This window comes from Paramisgurnus dabryanus, chromosome 9 (genome assembly GCF_030506205.2).
Source record: "Paramisgurnus dabryanus chromosome 9, PD_genome_1.1, whole genome shotgun sequence".
Classification (NCBI taxonomy): domain Eukaryota; kingdom Metazoa; phylum Chordata; class Actinopteri; order Cypriniformes; family Cobitidae; genus Paramisgurnus; species Paramisgurnus dabryanus.
Genome location: NC_133345.1, coordinates 36,630,063 through 36,651,132, shown reverse-complemented (window position 1 = coordinate 36,651,132; position 21,070 = coordinate 36,630,063). Strand labels below are relative to the sequence as shown.

The 21,070-nt window shown below is 42.2% G+C and overlaps 1 protein-coding gene across 1 annotated transcript in view; it reads right to left on the bottom strand.

Moving 5' to 3' along the window:
• Positions 1-2,236: 2,236 nt before the first annotated feature.
• sema3e (sema domain, immunoglobulin domain (Ig), short basic domain, secreted, (semaphorin) 3E) overlaps positions 2,237-21,070 on the bottom strand; it is a 56,022-nt gene continuing 37,188 nt past the window's right edge. Inside the window, exons 6-17 of the mRNA XM_065283541.2 lie at positions 20,923-21,039; positions 17,029-17,171; positions 16,697-16,811; positions 15,398-15,467; positions 15,153-15,297; positions 6,485-6,707; positions 6,296-6,387; positions 6,166-6,207; positions 4,927-5,093; positions 4,334-4,401; positions 3,550-3,677; positions 2,237-3,457 (exon numbers count right to left, since the gene is read on the bottom strand). Of these exons, the coding sequence (XP_065139613.1) occupies positions 3,014-3,457; positions 3,550-3,677; positions 4,334-4,401; positions 4,927-5,093; positions 6,166-6,207; positions 6,296-6,387; positions 6,485-6,707; positions 15,153-15,297; positions 15,398-15,467; positions 16,697-16,811; positions 17,029-17,171; positions 20,923-21,039 (1,754 nt within the window). The 3' untranslated portion in view covers positions 2,237-3,013. The remainder of the gene's footprint in view (positions 3,458-3,549; positions 3,678-4,333; positions 4,402-4,926; positions 5,094-6,165; positions 6,208-6,295; positions 6,388-6,484; positions 6,708-15,152; positions 15,298-15,397; positions 15,468-16,696; positions 16,812-17,028; positions 17,172-20,922; positions 21,040-21,070) is intronic.

Sequence of the window (21,070 nt, the reverse complement as noted above, 5' to 3'; positions counted from 1 at the left end):
ACCTCGACGTCCATTAATCATTTTAAAAAGAATAAGAACAAAGAAAAAAGAATGACAAAATTAGACCCGAGTACTGAGCCCCTAAAGTGACATTGTAAAAAAAATCTAAAGTTTAGTTTCATGTGCTCACGCGAAACCTTTTTTTTTTAAGTTTAGTTTCGCTTGTGCACGCGATAGTTTCACGTGCGCACACAAAACTAAACTTTATTTATTTTTTGCTCCTTGTCCCCTTAGGGGCTCCGTACCAGAGTCCGACCTGACAGTGGCAATTTTTTTTAACCCGACTGGACCTGAATGTAAACGACATCAACGTGTACGGTAGTTAGCAGCCCGCATGCAACTAACTTGGCCCGCTCTGCTCCATTTATTGTCATATTATCTGATAACGACACAAAGGTAAAACTAAAGTGTGCGTTTCAGATATTTTAAAACTTTCAGTATATTTCCAGTTTACATTAGGTTTTAAATCACATGTTTTTAATGTTCTCTCAGACCTTTGTACCCTTTGTAATTGAAGTGAAAAACATTTGTAATGTCAATGAAATATATACAATATAATTTACAACAACAGTAGACAAGCGTACACGGAGAATTCTTGTTGTTTATTATACAACACATAAAACATTTAATATTTTTCAACATCCTGATACACTCTTGATCATCATGACTGGGGTTTAATTAGTAGTTCACAGCAAGAGTAATGTTTGCATATTACAAAATATCACTACCACAGAATCTGTTTTTGTATAATGCTGGTCTAAGCACAAAAATTTTTATTTTACAATCAAATAACCTAATATCTGTCCAGACAATGCACATTTCTAAAACCACTACAGACACTAGCAAATCTTAAAACACCAACTAGAATAATTTATATAAAATAATGAAAGAGAGATAAATATCTTCAGCGTGTTTGCAAGGCTGCGTCCGTTCAGAGAAAGCTTTTGAAGCCAACAAACAGTTTTGCAGAAATGACTTGAAACGCTTGAATTCAGCCTTTCAACAGAGAAAAAGCCATTCTGTGAAATGTTCAAATCTCACATCGTTGACAAAAAGATGACTGGTCTCAGCCATTTGTCATTGTTCATAGCGGATATTTCATTTAAGAGGGTCCTCTTTCAGGTCCTTGTGTTTTAACAGCCCAGCTGGGCAGTGACTTTCCTATTAGTTTCTCTCTCTTTGAAGTATTCTGCAAGACCCACTGTACAAATATATGATCAATGTGACACATTTTTTCTTTATTGAAGGTATACTAAAGCTGTGTGATTGTGATAGACTGATCTTCTTCTTTATAAAATATGCATCAACATGACAATAAAAACATGGCTGCCACCATGAGAAGGCGACTCGATAAAAAAATACATGATACAACAAGATTAAGCACTCCTATTATTATGAATAAGGGACAATGCAACACTCAATATGTCCACTTTGGTGACGCAAGTCCCGCCTTTCAATTAAAAGAACCAATCATTAAAGGATAAAATCATTTTCTTAAAAAAAAATCCAGATAATTTACTCGCCACCATGTCATCCAAAATGTTGATGTCGTACTTTGTTCAGTCGAAAAGAAATTATGTTTTTTGAGGAAAACATTCTAGTATTTTTCTCGTTTTAATGGACTTTAATGGACCCCAACACTTAACAGTTTTAATGCAGTTTAAAATTGCAGTTTCAAAGGACTCTAAACGATCCCAAACGAGGCATAAGGGTCTTATCTAGCGAAACGATTGTCATTTTTGGCAAGAAATCGTCAATACGTCATCAAGTCAAGAGGTCACGGATGACGTATGCGAAACTACGCCCCATTGTTTACAAGTGTCTAGAAAGAGGACCGTTCCGACGTTGTTGTATGTGGAATGATAATAATTAATGTCTTTGTGTCAGTTTATTGTTTAAAATGGTCCTCATATATGTAACACGTGACCTTTCGACATCATTCAGCAATTACGTGAGGTCGCACTGGCGCGTCACACAGCCGGAGGAAGAAGAGAAGTTGTGGTTTAAAAGTTCAAATTTTTAATTTTTTTAACCAAAATGACAATCGTTTCGCTAGATAAGACCCTTATGCCTCATTTGGGATCGTTTAGAGTTTTTTGAAACTGCAATTTTAAACTGCATTAAAACTGTTAAGTGTTGGGGTCCATTAAAGTCCATTAAAATGAGAAAAATCCTGGAATGCTTTCCTTAAAAAACAATTTCTTCTCGACTGAAGAAAGAAAGACATCCACATTTTGGATGATATGGTGGTGAGAAAATTATTTTGATTTTTTTTTAGAAAATGGACTAATCCTTTAATCAACAAAGACTCTGGGGGAGGGGCTCTGTACAAATTCGAATAAGGTGATTCCCAACCTGTGCGTATGCGCAGTAGCTAAAACAACCTTGAAAAGGTCTTTTAAGCGCAATTTTTTAATATTAAGAAATAAAAGATATGGTACAGTGTTTATTATGTTGATTTATTGTCATACCTGTCTGTCCCCATTCAAGTAGATAGCACTTTAGTTCAGCATGAAATAACTGCACGGAGGCATTGCAAACATGGCCGCCTAGTGGGCCGACTTCCCTAAAGGGACTTTTGACTTAAAGGCGGGGTGCTCTGAAAGCCAATGTTCATATTTGAAATCCAGTCAACAATGTCGGTTAGTAGAAACGCCCTTTTACTGCTGATTGGCTACAAGTGTGTTTGGTACTCGGCCTGACTCCCTTTTCCAAGAGTTTTTCAAAAATCATGCACCCCGCCTTTAATTCAACTAAGATAAAATAACTTCAAACTGATATGACTGGAGTCCAAAAAGGGTGCATCGTTTGTTCAAATTACGTATTTGTAAAATATATTTAATTGAAAACGGCCAGTTTCACACACTTAATATCTGTCAGAACGTAATCGCAAGACTGTAACGCTGTAATGACTTTATCAATCATTGATTCTTTTTATAACATCTATAAACATTTAAGTGTCTGTTTAGCATCGCTGAGCATTATAGGGGTTCATTTTCTCCTCTGATGATCTTTAATGTCCCTGCGTGTGTCGGGGGGCCCTCGCTCGTCCCCGCTGCTCTGCGTATCGCCATTTGGGCGCCATTCCCTTCATTTTCTTTTTCTTTCTGTCCGACACACACCATACCTTCTCGCAGTACTGTTCCACGTGCTGAAAGTTGTTGTAGCCAATCAGCTGCATGAAATCCTTATACCAGTGTTTAGAGGAGGATGAGGGTAGGTTGGGGAAGGGGCAGAGTGGACTTCTGTGCTGGGAGTCACCGTCTTCATCCAACTCTCCTTTATGCAAAACACCTTCCACTTTGTCTTCGTCCAACACCTCTAAAGTGACGCGCACCACCGTCTGTACGAAGCCGTGCTCCGTGGACTGGCACACGTAGACTCCCGCGTCTCCCTTTGAGACTCTGAGAAGCAACAAGCCGTGGGGTGTAAGAATCAAACGTTCGTCACTTTTTACCTGAAGGTAAGAAAAAAAAATAGAAAATCTTATCACGAAAGCCAAATACGCAGGTGACATTCAAGGCACAATTATTGTGTGAGTGTTTGTACCTCGTTCATGTCCACACCACGTTGAATGTACCACGTTACAGACGCTTGTAGTGATCGTGGTCTGCACTCCAGTAATGTACTATTGTTTTCCACACCATACACCAGCTTTTCTGAGATGCTTTGCTCCTCTGTAACACAAACAAACAGATTAAATCAACCTAAACCAACCTTGCAATATTTTCACCATTGCACAAACAATTTGTGACCCTGGACCACAAAACCTTAAATAGCAGAGGTATAATTTGAAGCAAAAGCCAAAAATACATTGCATTGGTCAAAATGATTGATTTTTCTTTTATGCCAAAAATCATTGGGATATTACATAAAGAGTAAATGCAGTGCTAAGGACTTCATTTGGACAACTTTAAAGGTGATTTTCTTAATATTTGGATTTTTTAGCACCCTCAAATTGCAGATTTTGAAATAGTTATATCTCGACCAACCGTAGTAAAACTTTGGATATTGCATTTTCAAAATTACTAAAAACATTGACTCAAATGACATAAGACACTTGTGAATGTTATTTGATTGTGAAATGCCTTTGTTCTGCAAGTATTTTCCTATTCATTGTTTTCCAAAGTCTGCAGTGGGAGTTCACTATTGCGACATCCCAGTACATTACAATAAAGCACCAGTGCCATCTGCACACAATGAGTCCGGCACTCTCATTAACTTTACTGTGACCTATCTTCAACTTTCCAGTCAAGGATCTCATCCGCCTCATTTTCTCCTTCAAAGGCCGTAATATCCGGCATCGATCAAATCCGGCATGGCCAGCACGTACCGCTAAGCTGAAGACCGTTGCACTGCTGCACTGCATTGCCATGGCGAACGTCTTGCCGTCTGAAGCGTCTGAAAACGAAAGACAAATTGAGACATTGACATAATCCAGACACAGACTTGCCCGCCCGCCCCCAAATGTCAAAATATCTGCCGCCCAAGGTGTGAAACAGCAGAGAGGTGACAGAAATTCAATCAGACCGGCTCTGTTATTTTTTTGCTCTTGCTCTGTGAGTAATGACTTTGACAGGTATTTGGAGCTGACTGTCACTTTGTATGGCTTTGCATACAGAGCGCGCATGTGATGGGTATTAACATGGGCGAGGGATGTTCACGTCCATCCCTAACAAGCTGAAATTGATGGCCGTACTGAAGCGGTCGACAGGCCTTTGAGTCGGGATTAGGGAAACAATTCCTCTTACACACACACACACACACACAAATGTTTTTTACATATTTTCTGCTATAAAATAAATATATTAAATAATGAAATAATAATATTAATAATAAATAAATAGTCTTTGACCAAACATAAAATTAAATGAAAGGGTTTGCATATGTACAGAATTTACAGTATCTGTATGGCAGGGTCTGTACCTCTTGGTAAAGTGGCCTGCAGGGTAGTACCGGGAACATGTGAATCCATCCCAGGCACAGTAAGGATCTCTGGCCAGGCAACAGTCGGCACAGGCCGAACCGTACAGTCCACACTGATGTACACGGACCTGTGTGACACCCAGCTCAGAGCCCACATACAGCTGTTGCTATAGTGATACAAACATGTGTGATCAATGCAATTCTGCTCAAATTATCACTTTACCATAATGAAACATCTTACTGAATTAGGCAGTATTGCAGTGTTTTGTAAATAGTTGAATAATACTTTTATTTTTTAAATAATAATAATAATAATAGTAATAATAATAATAATAATAATAATATTGATATTAATAATAATGATACTAATGATAATAATAATAATAATAATAATAATAATAATAATAATAATAATAATAATAATAATAATAATAATAGTAACAACAAAAATAATAATAATAGGGATGCATAACGATTAATTGCGATTAATCTATAGCAGAATAAACATTTTTGTTTACATATGTGTGTGAACTGTGTATAATGCATGTATATATTTAAGAAATGTTTACATAAATTCGTATGATTTGTATTTATGTATAATTTATATTATATATAAATATAAACTTAATATATTATTTATATATTTTCTTAAAATTATACATGCATGCGTGCATATTTATATATACATAATTATTATACACAGTTCACACACACATATATGATGTAAACAAAAACTTTGTTCTGCTATAGATTAATCGAGATTAATTGTTATGCGTCCCTATTAATACTAATACTAATAACACTAATACTAATACTAATACTAATCATACTAATACTAATACTAATACTAATACTACGACTACTTCAATAAAATATAAGAAATAAATAAATAATAATAATAATAATAATAATAATAAAAAATTATTACAAATGTATTTATTATTATTATTATAAATGTAATATATTACAGCAATAACAATTAACAAAGGAACACACTGTGTTCAAACACAGAAGTTCATACTTGATGTGTAACCATTAGTAAATAAATATAACATATCTGTTCTCTAATAAAAGCTGAATTGAAGTGAAACAAAACTAGGAAGACTGTAATGGTGACCACACATACAGAAAAGTTTACTCAACATTGCCACCTCTAGGTGGAAAATCAGAATGCATGTATGGGACTAACAGCCATATGGGTTTTAACATTGAAGTCAAAGCTGTTTGAGAGATTCTTACTCTTTTGGTAGAGATGATGATCTCAGTAATAGGAACAGGGACCTTAAAAGGAAAGACAAGTGTTTAATATGGAACAAACAATCCGGACCTAAAAATGAAACGTCAGCCACGGGTCAATTTAATACTGTACCTTGAAAACCTGCAATTCCTCCAGAAGGACTTCTTCAACCGTGTTGGTTTCTTTGTTGTAGATTGTGATGACTTTTAAAACAACTGAATTATCTGGAAGAAACGGGAATAAATTAGGGGGATTAAAAATCCTAATCCCAATGACCTGTAGATTTGTGTAGTGCAGAAGGCCAGGATTAAAACTGAATACCAGTGCCTATGAAGAGAACATTGTAATGTCCGTCCTCAGCTTCAACCCTGTCGACCGCCAGCTGCGTGAGTCTGCGTCCTCCCTCCGTGTCCATCAAAATGGGTCGTCTGTGAACCGGCTGTACCGCCTGGAACATGAGTGGATGTGAACGCGCAAACCGAAGAGCCTCATCCGGATATTCCTTAGAACTGGAAAACTGTCCTCCATTTATCCTACTGGCACACTAAGATGCACAAAGATAGAAAATGTGTGAATATATTTCATGTCCGGATATTTGTCATTGCTGTATGAGCAAAAATAAATTAGGCCATACTTTTCCATTTAAATGAAAACTGCATGCTCCTTTGAAAGAAATGTGTTTGATCGACTATTAAATTTACAGTTACACATTGGTGAGATTAACGAAAAGTTTGAAAGAATCAAGCAAGTGTGAAACCAGACCTATGCTGCGTGGGGTACCGGGAACATTAATGCTTGACATGCATTCACTTTGGTGAGCCACGTGAACCTTTTAAGTCTTTCATTCAGTTTTATATAATATAATGAACGCTGCTCCTCGCTGCTATAACCTTTTAGAACAAGAGACTAATCAGAAACCCAGCAGTGCAGGGCTAAAGCCACTAAAATGCCTCATAAAGGTCATCTGTCAGAGAAACAAATTTTCAGTCGTTTTCCCCAGGAATAACCGCACGGGAACAGACAGAAATTAGAAGAATTTAATGAATGGTCGCTGATCTTTCAAAAAGATATGAGATACAATATTAAAGAAGATAACTGGAAATAATTTTTTCCCTTTAATCTGGAGATGAATAAGCACAGGATGACATGAATAAGCACATTTCAGATATACCTGTATTACATTAATACAGACCAAAGACTCAATTTCAGCACATACACGTTCTCTCTAAATGCTCAATTTTAGATCTTAAAGGATTAATCCACTTCATTTAAAAAATCCTAATAATTTACTCACCCACATGTCATCCAAGATGTTTGTCTTGTTCAGTCAAATTTTTTTATTTTTTCTTACGTTTTTTGAGGAAAACATTCCAGGATTTTCTCCATATAAGTGGACCTCAACGGTTTACAGTTTGAATACAGTTTAAAATTGCAGTTCAATGCAGCTTTAAATGGCTCTAAACAATCCCAACCATTGCATAAGGGTCTTATCTAGCGAAATGATTGTCATTTTCACCAAAGAAATTATAAAAAAATATGGACTTTTAAACCACAACTTCTCATCTTGCACTAGCCGTGTAATACGCCAGCGCGACCTTACATATTACGTAATCACGCATTACGTATGTGAAACATACACTTGCTGGCCATTTTAAATAATAAACTGACACTAAGGGCCCTATTTTAACGATATAAGCACACTGTCTATAGCGCACTGCGCACAATTTTGATAATTTAATGATGGAAAAAAGGTTTATGCACCAAGCGCACGGCCTAAAAGTAATGGGTGTGTTTTGGGCGTAACGTGCAATAAACCAATGAGAGTCTCAGCTCTCATCACCTTTAAAAGCCAGTTGCGCCTGGTGCCATGCTGATTCCCTAATTAGAAAGCGAAATTCTGTAAACTGAAAAACTAATCGGAGGAAGACGACCACCAGTTAAAGAATAATGTAAAAAATTGTGGTGTTTTCATTTTTATTATTTTTTTTTTTTTTTTGAGATTAAAACCTTTAAATATTTTTCATATTTAAAAGTGTTTTTGTGCTGCTGCGCATCCAAGTATGTGATAAGCAAACCTGCGTTGTCATCCTGTTTATAGGCGCATATTACTTACACGCTCATTAAATAACAAAAACAATATTGCGCCAGGTTTTTGTTGGTCAATGGCGTAGTCTATTTTAGTTGCCTCAAAATAGCAACGCGCCAACAATGCGCCTGAACACACCTCGTTTTCAGACCAGAATGCCCATGGGCACAAAACTGGGCGCAAATGCAATTGCTATTTAAACAATGTTGCGTTAAAGGTGAAAATTATCATTGCGGCGGGTTGAAGCTAACAAAAGATACTTGCGTCGCGCATTGCGCCGGGTGTATGATAATGAGCCCCAAGACATTAATCAATCCACATACAACATTGTCGGAACGGTACTCTTTCACTACACTTGTAAACACTGGAGCGGTAGTTTTGCGTCATTTTATCTAGCAAAAAATAAAGAGAGTACTTTTTAACCACAACTTCTCGTCTTGCACTACTTTAAAAAGTACTCTCTTTATTTTTTGCTAGATAAGTCTCTTAGGGCGTGCACACCAAAGCGTTTAAACGTGGCTTAAAAGACCAGGCAGACGGTCACTGTAGGCGCTTGTCAGCTTTTTTTAGTGGAGCACTTTGGTTGCTTTGATTCTTCTGCTTTGTTTATAAGTTGTTGTACAATGTGCCGTTTGGTCGTTGTGATGTTTGTTCCGCACCTCCTTCACTGTAATTGGATGGCCGAGTGAAAAGTGAAATTGACGCGCTGAGCGTTTTACCCAAAGTTCAAGATTTTTCAACTCGATGCGCTCAGGACTGAAAAACCACAAAGTGCCGGTGCTCAGCGTGGACAAAACGCTTAGGTTACTCATGTAACCCCGGTTCCCTGAAATAACGGGAACGAAGCATTGCGTCAGTTTGCTGACGCTATGGGGGGAAACTCCTGTTTACTCCGTGATTGAAGCCTATTGGTTAACGTCTGTAGAAAATACAGACCAATGACGTTTGAGCCCGCGCGGGGGCGTGGCACACGTCCCTATATAAGCCGGTGAAATACGTCAAGAGCTCATTATTATTCGACTGAAGCGCGCAGCCGAATAACACTCGCTGCGTAGACGTTTGTAGCACGGCCAGCGACGCAATGCTTCGTTCCCGTTATTTCAGGGAACCGGGGTTACATGAGTAACCTAAGCGTTCCCTTTCAATACGGTTCACTTCGCATTGCGTCAGTTTGCTGACGCTATGGGGGAACGTAATCCCATCCCGCCGTGCATACACAACGGACTGAGGTGCCCTTACCGGAGAGACACTGCATGTGGCCCTAACCCAGCATATACATAGCTCTAGCGAGCGCAAGTGTAAGCACCATATATGAGACAGTAATACGCATACAGTGAAGTTTCTAAACGCACCATGATGCATATACAATAGAGCACGAGACGGCGGGTTCCCTGAGCGCGCCGCGAGCTGTGCATGATTTATTAATAGGTAGCCATGACGGTGAGCTAGCAACGCACCGTGAAGGCATACAGAAACGCAATCGCGTGAATCATTAAGCCGATAAGACCTGTGCTTGTAAGGCAGGGACATCCAGGCTATAAAATCTGACAAACGTAGACGGCGAGGACCAGCCGGCCGCGTTACAAATGTCAACGATAGAAATCCCCGTAGACCAAGCCCAAGATGAAGCCATACCCCTCGTGGAGTGAGCTTTTAAACCAACTGGACAATGTTCATTCAGGGAGGCGTAAGCCAAAGCAATGGCTTCGACGATCCATTTAGATAGCCTCTGTTTAGTGAGCGGCATACCTAAGGAATGTTGTGCGAAGCTTACGAACAGCTGATCTGACTTGCGGTATGAGGCAGAACGGTCCGTGTATATTCTTAACGCTCTGACGGGGCAGAGCGTGTTCGGGGTTTGTTCGCCGTCCGCCGTTGGAAGGGCGAGAAGTGAAACCACCTGAACTCTAAATGCCGTGGTCAAAACTTTAGGAATGTATCCCGCTCTCGGTCTAAGGATCACTTTGCTATCGTTAGGACCGAATTCCAGACACGACGGGTCAATTGAAAACGCGTGTAAATCGCCCACTCGTTTAACCGATGCCAACGCCAGGAGGAGAGCGGTTTTAAACGAGAGAGCGCGCAGGTCAGCCTGCTCGAGGGGCTCGAAAGGGGGACCGCGCAGCGCTTTCAGGACCGTGGACAGATCCCAAGACGGGACCGTGTTAGGTCGCGGTGGGTGTAGTCTGCGAGCGCCTCTGAGGAATTTAATGATTAGATCATGTTTTCCCACGGTGCGACCGGCGATAAGGGCGTGATTCGCCGTTATCGCCGCCACATACACTTTAAGCGTCGAGGGCGCGCGACCGCTGTCCAGCATTTCCTGCAGAAAGGAGAGAATATGCTCCACTTCACAGGTGTTTGGGTTTAAGTCTTTCGTCGTGCACCAATCAGAAAAAATAGACCACTTTTGAGCGTAAAGGCGCCTGGTAGATGGGGCCCTAGCTTCAGTTAGAGTATTTAACACTCGTCCTGAAAGGCGTGAAGGTTGCCGTTCAGAGACCAAACGTGTAGATTCCATAGCTCCGGCTGTGGATGCCATATCGTCCCTCTCGCCTGAGATAGGAGGTCTTTCCTCAGCGGTACTGGCCATGGTGCTGATGTTTTCAGCTGCCATAGGTCGGGGAGCCACGGTTGATTGTGCCAAAACGGAGCGACCAGAATTATCGCGCATTTCGTCTCTCTTATCCTCTGAAGGACCTGTGGTAACAGGGCCACCGGAGGAAAAGCATACAGAAGACACGCCGGCCATGCTTGCGACAGGGCATCGTGATGTCTCGAGAAGAAGATCGGGCAATGCGCGTTCTCGTCTGATGCAAACAGATCGATCTCCGCCCGGCCGAAGACGGTCCATATTCTCTCGACCGTCTGAGGATGCAGTCTCCATTCTCCCGGCGGCGGACCGTTGCGCGAGAGAATGTCTGCACCCGTATTGGCTACACCCGGTACGTGAGTCGCTTTTAACGAACGTACGTTCGCGTGAGCCCATAATAAAAGCCGTTTCGCCAGCCTGGATAGGGAGCGAGATCTCAGCCCTCCTTGGTGGTTTATGAACGAAACCACCGTCATACTGTCCGACCGCACTAGAACGTGTTGATGTTGGAGTTTCGGTCGAAAGTGTCGCAGCGCTAAGATAACCGCCCACATCTCGAGGTGGTTGATATGTAGCTGAGACAACTGGTTGTTCCACGCACCGAAGGCGAGCTCGCCGTCGCAGTGAGCGCCCCAACCCGTCGCAGACGCATCCGTAGTCACCACTTTCCTCCTGCTCACGGAGCCGAGCTCCGTGCCCGAGAGGAAAAGGTGAGGGGATGTCCATATCGAAAGCGCTTTCACGCAGCTGTACGTGATTTTGATTAATAAGCGGCCCGACAACCAAGCACGGGGCGGAACTTTCGCTTTCAACCAAAACTGAAGCGGCCTCATGAACAGCATTCCCAACGGTATTAGTGGGGATGCTGCTGCCATCAGACCCAGCATTTTCTGGAATCGTTTGAGAGGGAGATGTGAACCCGCTTTGAACGATGCCGCCTCGCGTCTGACCGTGAGCGCGCGTTCCTGTGTAAGCCATGCCCACATCTTTAATGAGTCGAGCGTCGTGCCTAAGAACGTGATTCGCTGCGTGGGGGTGAGCAAACTCTTCTGGAGGTTGATTTTGAACCCCAAATTCTCCAAATGCTGGAGTACAACGGTCTTGTGCGCAGTAATTTCCCTCTCTGACTGTGCCAGAATAAGCCAATCGTCGAGGTAATTCAATATGCGGATGCCGCTCTGTCTGAGAGGGGCGAGAGCCGCATCCGCACATTTGGTAAATGTGCGTGGTGCCAGAGATAATCCGAAGGGCAGAACTTTGTACTGGTATGCTGTCCCGTCGAACGCGAATCTTAGGAACGGCCTGTGACGTGGCGCTATCGGAATGTGAAAGTAAGCGTCTTTCAGATCCACTGATATGAACCAATCGCCCGGTCGAATTAACGCCATGATTCGTCTGGCTGTAAGCATTTTGAACGGCCGTTTGGCAAGAGCGCGATTCAAAACGCGTAGATCCAATATCGGTCTGAGGCCGCCGTCTTTCTTTGGAACGAGAAAATAACGACTGTAAAAGCCTGATTCGCTTTGATCCGCCGGGACCGTCTCTATCGCGTCTTTTAGTAATAAAGAACGCACCTCTTCCCTGAGGATCTGTATACGATCGTCTGGGACAGTGGTGTAGAGAACGCCGCGAAACCGGGGTGGTCTCCGGGCGAATTGAAGTGAATAACCGTGTTGGATTACGTTTAGAATCCAGCCCGGCATACCGGGGGTGGATTGCCAAACGTGAAATTTGACGGCGAGCGTCGATATGCTTATGGACGTTAAGCCGTGTGTGTGTGTTTGTGTGTACAGAGGAGGAAATTTGCTCTTTTTGTGAAAAGGTAAAAATTTGTGTTTCGCTGTTACAGCGAGGGTGTGTCCAGCGCCCGAGGGGACTGAAACACGCAGAACTTTCGAGGGCGGGCCGGCCGAAGCGGGACCAGAGCCTCTTTTCCTCCTCAGACTCTCTTCAGGGAGGCGGTGCCGGCGTCGGGTCCAGCGTAATCCTAGGACGGGGACCGCGGCGTCGAGGCGGGCCAGCCGGTCGTGCAGGACGCTGGCGCTTGACCTCCGGTTCAGCTCTCGGCTGGGGCTGAGCTGGTGCTGGCTTAGGGCGTTGAGTTGGCGGCGGTTTTGGGCGGCCGGTCTCAGACGCTGAGGCAGATCGTTTCGGTAGAAAATGCCGCATAGCCTGCGACGATTTCTGTGCCTCAGTGAAGCGCTGGGTGAACCCCTCCACAGCGGAGCCGAAGAGCCCCGACGGTGACACGGGCGAGTCAAGAAGGGCAACCCGGTCCGTGTCCTTGATTTCCGTCAAGTTCAGCCACAGATGTCTCTCCAGAACAACCAGGCTGGCCATGGCTCTTCCTACAGCCTGAGTGGCGACTTTAGTGGCGCGAAGGGCCAGATCAGTCGCGCTGCGCAGGTTTTGAAAGGTCGACGGGTCCGGACCTGACTCGTCCATGTCACGGAGGAGTTTTGCCTGGTATACCTGCAGTACCGCCATCGTATGGAGAGCGGATGCAGCGTGTCCGTCGGCGGCGTAGGATTTCGACGCCAGGGTCGATGTCAGGCGACAGGGCTTCGACGGATGGTTCAACTTAGCCCTCCATCCGCCGGCTGAAGACGGGCAGAGATGGGCGGCGACAGTTTCCTCGAGCGGCGGCATCTTAGAGTAGCCGTGTTCGTCGGCGCCGTCCACTACGGAGAGGACGTGGGAGACGGCGCTCTGAGCTCGGGTGGAGTGGGGAGCACGCCAGGATTTGGTGAGCTCCTGGTGAACCTCAGGGAAAAACGGCGCCTGCCGTTGGCGGGATGATTGACGGCGCCCGGGCTGCAGAAACCACTCGTCCAACCGGCTGAGTTGAGGCTCTGACGGCGGCGACCACTTGATATTGAGCTCCGCCGTAGCTTGCGTCAAGATGCGGATGAGCTCAGAGTCGTGAGGACGCGACTCGGTAGGTTCATCGGCGGCGGCTGCGTGGGCGTCGTCATCCGAAGCCGCCCAATCCTCCAACTCCTCAGAGGATGACATCATCTCCAAGTTGTCACCGGACCCAAAGGAAACCATGCCGCTAGCACTCGGCAGGGGGCGTAAGTCCTCACGGGCGAAGGTGACAGGATGACGGCGGGGAGACAGAGCACGCGGGGGATGAGCCGGCGTGGACTCGGTCTCAGGGTGTCTTCCAGCTTCACGGCTCCGCTGCTGTTTAGGCGGGAGAGCACGGGAAGCCTTCCGTTTAAAGATATCGAGGCGGGAGCGCAGCACCGCGATAGGAAGGAGCTCGCAGTGGGCGCAGCCCGCCTCAGTGAGTACGGCCTCGGCGTGGGCAGGACCCAGACAGATGACGCACTCTTTGTGGAAATCCTCCACGGGCAAAGGGGCTCGGCAGGAGCCGCAATGCCGAAGCGACATTATCTCAACGCGCTTCTGCTCTTTTAGATACTCTTGTAGGCTCACCGGAAAGCGGCAGGGGAACACGCTGGTGTGTTGTAGTCCGCTGCAGTGCTTGGATCGACGGCGAGTAAGGGCTTCTTCTTCGGAGCAGCGAGAAGGTTCGCGCTGAAGGAGAAAAGTAATGAGCTCTTGACGTATTTCACCGGCTTATATAGGGACGTGTGCCACGCCCCCGCGCGGGCTCAAACGTCATTGGTCTGTATTTTCTACAGACGTTAACCAATAGGCTTCAATCACGGAGTAAACAGGAGTTTCCCCCCATAGCGTCAGCAAACTGACGCAATGCGAAGTGAACCGTATTGAAAGGGAACTCACCAGCTGTTGGCGTTTTTGAAAAGTGTGGCATTTCTATTAGAAACAAATTAAACATACACCAGCCGCTAGCGTAAGCGGTTTGGTGTGCTACCTTATGCCTCGGTTTGGGATGTTTAGAGCCGCACGTTTAAACTGCATACTAAAGTCCACTAAATGGAGAAAAATCCTGGAATGTTTTGCTAAAAAACTTAATTTCTTCTTGACTGAACAAAGAAAGACATAAACATCTTGGATGACATGGAGGTGAGTAAATGATCAGAATTGTTTTTTATAAAAGTTAAATATTCCTTTAACGTTTAAGGATTGTCACGACACCCTACAACAGAAAAGCGATGCACACAGTCATGCTGAAAATAGACTCATCTGTCGTGAGAGATCCTGTTTGTATGATGAAACGAGACCCAACATTTAGCACTCGTTCACTGCACCACCAAATGCTACTGTGTGTCGGAGCACAAAGGTTTAAATGAAACATGGCGTGACATTTTGGGGTTCTGATTTAACAAAGGTTATGGCGCAAATTAACTGATGGCACAAACACAAGAGCCATTACTCACAGATCCGGGGCGCGGGAAGGGTACTCGACCCTCGTACACGCTCCAGTGGTGGTCGCTTCGTTCCCGGTGGGCGAAAGGCCCATTGAATGCTGCACGAATGTCTTCCATGCTGTACATGCACACGGCATATCCTTTGAAAACAGCACTGAAAAAATAAACAGATAAATGTCCAAGCATGATTGTTTTGATCAAAATTCTGGCGTAAAATGAAAATATTTTGGTAAGCGAAACATGAGCTAACCAACCTGGTTGTGCTGAACAGCCCAAAGATCTCTGAGTTTTTCTCATCTTTCTTTCGCAGAACAAACACATCCTCTAAACCAACACACAAAAAGACATCCAGGTCAACAAATATGAACTTGGCACGATTGACACAAATAGGACATGATCCTGGATCAGAATCTGGTCAAAAAATGGTCCAAATGGCTTGGCAAAAAATATACATTTTTCGATTTCGATTTTATTTTTTTATGGTGGTTTCAGGTGCTCCATATCCATATCCAAGGGGAGTGTCAGAATTAGTAAAAACAGCTGAAAAAAATTATTGGATGAGATTTTTAGGGAGTGCATTTGATGGATAGTATACCGTGGAAAAAAAACATTCCATCCTATCTTTATTTTTTGCCTATTTTTCCTAAAATACAATAAAGCGGTAGTTACTTCATCTAATTTAGTACAAAACGTCACAGTACCAGATTTCAACGCTTCAAATGCTTACATACAGACAGAATGATGAGATCTGTATTTTTCCACAGGAATTTGAAGGGCAAAATGTGAAAGGCAAAAATTGAGGAATCAGCAGACTCGCTCCGAGGAGTTTGATGAATATGATCATTATGCTGAAAATAATGGTTCATTACTGAAACTAAAACTGGAGCGTTTTTGCCCTCAACCTGGAAGATTTCTCAACTTTTCAGAGCACAACATCCTAAACAGGATCAGTAATCAATGTAAAACAAAAACAAACAAACAAACACTTGACTAAAATGTTTTATATCATCTGAAACATCTTAAATATAAATATGCATGTTTAAATGTTTGAAATCGTTTTGATAGAAAAATAGAATTGTGCTAACATAGGCAGAGTTTGGGGAGGCAAGGTAGGGGCACTGCCCCCCAGACCACAGCCAATTATGATTTTGTCTGAGATAAAGATGAACTAAAAATAATAGAATTCATATTTTCTCATTTTATTTGTCTATCCTATTAATTTAGAATCATATCAGAAAACCAAGAAGCCCCATACTTTTGCTAATCTTACAGTGTTGCAGTTCCCTTGCCTGCCTGTAGGTGCCCCTTCAAGAACAAAGGTGAAACTTCGCCTATGGCTAACATATTTATTTCATTAGAAAAGTAAAATGTGATTAAAAAACTGAAATGGATGACTTTGAACTCCATAAAAAGATATGAACTCCTTCAATATAATTGAAATGTTTTTAGTAACAGCAAATTTCCTATTGTTGCATGTGTGTCATTCCATAGTTTTGATGAGTTTACTATTATTCTATAACATACAAAATAATATAAAATGAGCAAGTCCCTACCGAGTTCATCAAAGTGTGTGTCGATTCCATTAGGACCGGCCACAGAACAGATAAGACGAGTCTTTAGGAAAGAGCTCCACCTGTTTACCAGCATCCTCTGACCACCTTGATCATTCTGAAAGAGGAAAAGAGCAAAAACTGAGTTTAAAACTATTTATATTTACACATTTGGCAAATGTTTTTATCAATGCATTACAAGGTGTACATCATGTGTGTCCCCTGGGTTTGAATCCCATGACCTTTTGCACTGTAAATGTTGTGCTCTACCACTCAGATATACATGATTATACTTGTATTAGTTGTATTTATGGTACAGTATTTGTATGCTTTACCGCACAGACTCTGCCCACTCTGGTGTAGACGGCTTTGTTTCCGGCCTCCATGTTGTCCACTCGCTCCGTGAAGAAGAAATAGACTTTATCATCAGCGGGATCATCATTGTCAGGGATCACTGCCGATCCCACAAACTTGGGCTCTAATAAAAGCAGACAGAAACATTAGTGATAATGTACAGTCAGTCAATGTGCCACATCCAATATGGATTTTTCCTACAGCCGTGGCCAAACGTTTTGAGAATGACACAAATATTAATTTTCACAAAGTCTGCTGCTTCACTGGTTTTAGATCATTTTGTCAGATCTTACTATGGTATACTGAAATATAATTACAAGCATTTCATGAGGCTTTTATTTACATTTACATTTACAATTAGTTTATCCAAACTGTCAATATTTGCAGTGTTGACCCTTCTTTTCAAGACCACTACCAGTTTGCCCTGGCATGCAGTCAATCAACTTCAGGGACTTCTTGCGTAATTAATTATTGGAATGTGTCAAAATTTCTCAGTTTTTGTTTTCCCATCTGGGATTTAGGCCTGGGGAGTTTCCTGGCCATGACCCAAAAATTGTGATGTTTCTATATCCCTAAGCCACTTAGTTGTCACTTTTTCCTTATGGCAAGGTTCTCCATCATGTTGAAAAAGGCATCGTTCATCACCAAACTGTTCTCGGAGGATGTTTTTATACCATTCTTTATTCATGGCTGTGTTCTTGGGCAAAATTATTAACACCAGTTAATACCCATCCAACCATTAACTCTTTCCCCGCCATTGACAATTTATGTCATTACGCATAAGTTTGGCAAAGATACAATCTTAATACATACATTTTTAATGTAAATTTGTTTTTGCTATTTTCGGCTATTTCTGAGGGAAATCTTAAAATGACATTGTTTTTCCTACGATTGTTTTGAGTCAAACAGAATAACGCTCGCGAAGATATTTGCACGCTATTTTGCTGCGCAGGACTAAACGTGAGGTGAAACCTGGCATGTTTGGTATTGTTGGACTTGGCAATGATTCAGGACTCCAAGGATACAAGTCCCATGAACATAGGTCGACCGCAGCCAAAGTTATTGGCATGTAAATCATTTGTCTGACCATGAGGTGGTGCTGTGACAAAACTGTGCATGCACCTTAGTTCCTAACTGCATTTATGAGTACCAAGTGTCGTGTCATTACACATAAGTTTGGCAAAGATACAACCTTAATACACTAATTTTTTATGTAAATATATATATATATATATATATATATATATATATATATATATTTTTTTTTTTTTACAAGTTTCTGATGGAAATTTTAAAATGACATCAAAAGAGTTTCTTGTTTAGAAGCTACGGTATTGTTTTGCCTACGATGGTTTAGAGTCAATCAAAATAAAGATCGCAAAGATATTCGCACTTGTTTTTTAAGCGCTATTTTGCTGCGCAGGACTAAACATGAGGCGAAACCTGGCATGTTTGGTGTTGTCAGACTTGGCAATGATTCAAGACTCCAATGATACAAGTCCCATGAACATAGGTTTGCAGCCAAAGTTATAGGCATGTAAATCATTTGTCTGACCACAAGGTGGCGCTGTGACAAAACGGTGCATGCACCCTCGCAGAGATATTCATGTTATTTAAATCACTATTTTGCTGCGCAGGACTAAACATGAGGCGAAACCTGGCATGTTTGGTATCGTTGGACTCGTAAATGATTCCGGACTTCAAGGATACAAGTCCCATGAACATAGGTCAACCGCAGCCAAAGTTATAGGTAGGGATGCTCCGATCAGGATTTTTGCAGCCGATACCGATCACCGATTTGTAATCTTTGTGATCGGCCGATACCGATTCCGATACCGATTTTTTAAAAGCTGATATGCAAGCTCTTTGATGACTGTAACTGTTACATTTTCTCTAGATAAAATAATACTACGGATGTTGCCTTTGTTATATTACTTGCAGTAATTAGGTATATTATTGTTTAAATAGAGACTCAAATAAATAAGCACAACAAATATTTATTCTGCAAAAAGAAATTTAATATGGCTTTAAAAAGGCTTATGTCTCCTAAAAGTACTGAAAATAAAAAAACTTCACAGTCTTTACTGTATTAATTAAATATACACGCATTTGTATGAAGTATAAAAGTTCTTTAGTCAAGAGCAGAGAGTGATTTTATTGAGAGATGAATTAGGTTACTGCAGCTTTAAGACGTGAGAGAGAGATCGCTCTGTTCACGTGCACTGATGACAGGCTGCTGTGTGTGGGCGGCGGCTAAACGCAGACAAGCAGCTGTGAGGAAAATAAAAGCTTAAACGCTCAAAACTTTAAAACGAATGCAAATAATAAACTTTTGGCATGAGGATGCAATTGTCCGTGATAGATATGTGTTGTATACGCTGTTTGATGGAGATGTGAAGATGCCTCGCGCTGTTGACCGGAGCGTGTCCTCATAGAAAATACGCATATCTCTGTAAAGGCAAAGAGAGACATATAAATCTGCACGCAGCACATGAGCAACGTGTTGTAAAAATGCTTGCGCTATGTAAAAAATGTCTTTAATTGCAATCGCATTCAGGATCCTTTTGATGACAAAAGTAAACAGAAAGATCGGTTTATGAGATCGGCAGATTTAGCGAGCACCGATCGAGTCATATAATGCCATTATCGGCTGATACCGATCGGCGGCCGATCGATCGGAGCATCCCTAGTTATAGGCATGTATATCATTTGTCTGACCACAAGGTGGCACTGTGACAAAACGGTGCATGCATCCTCAATTCCTAACTGCAATCACAAGTACCGAGTGTCGTGTCATTATGCATAAGTTTGCCAAAGATACAACATTAATACATACAATTTTAATGTAAATTTTGTTTTTTCGCAATTTTCGGCCATTTCTAATAGAAATGTAAAAATGATGTAAATAGAGATTTTTCTACAGTGGTTTCGAGTCGATCAGAATAAAGCTCGCGGAGATATTCGCGCATGTTTTTTAAGTGCTATTCTGCTGCATAGGACAAAATGCATACCTTTTTTTCAAAAACCCTGGTGGGGAAAGAATTAACAGACCTACTGTAAACCCAAGAGTCCAAAGTACATACTGTACACATAACATGCATCGGTCTCCATATCTGTCTTTGCATTATGCATTTGTACATTATCGAGCATTCAACCTCAGTTGCACCGAGTCTGATGGTCTTTGACTGTAGCATCAAATCACATCTCGGCATTATTACATTCAGAGATGCGTGATCTCTGTCTAACACCTCTCCCCGTCTCCACAAGATTAATGTCTCACAGCAGTTGAATGTGAGATAGCACTGTATTTTTAGCACAGACATAACATCTGTCTGAGACTCAAACACACAGGCTATTTTCGGAATAAATTATATAGCATATTGCTCACGGTACTGTGCAGTACTGTACACCATCTACTCTACCTATAATAAATATAATAATAATGTGCAAAATGGTATGCAGCATTCAGAATGTATCCCATTCTTAGTTTGACACAGCATGAAGCTGACGTGCTAACTGCTCCTACACCGTAAGCTACATTCCACACTTTTAAGGTATCAATCACTTTCTCCAAGCTCAGATCTAACAGTCTGGGCTGAGGTCCAGAGGTCCCATATGAGTGCTGAAAGAAGACAGATACAGCCATGTGAGGCATTAAACTGGCTCACAGCAGGACACCGCTGGCCACCCGGATACACACACAGGATGCCTTGTGTCTCGCTCCTGAACCAAGTGTGATTTATTATTCAGTGTTCTCTGTTTGCATGACTGTATGTGTGTGTGAGACAGAGCTGGATTGTTAAAAGCAGTGTGAGGTTTTGTTGTTTGGTGTTTATGCCCGGGGTAAGTTTCAGTTTTGCGTTTAGTAAGGTTACCATTCAGCTGTTGTTTGTCTCCCACTTCGGTCCGGATGAAGCGGTGATTGGCCAGACGATACACAGCAGCATCATTCTCCCAGTAATCCGTGTACAGGCCCACAAACAGCTCCCCACCTGTGGCAATAAAACATTTTAAATGAGGACA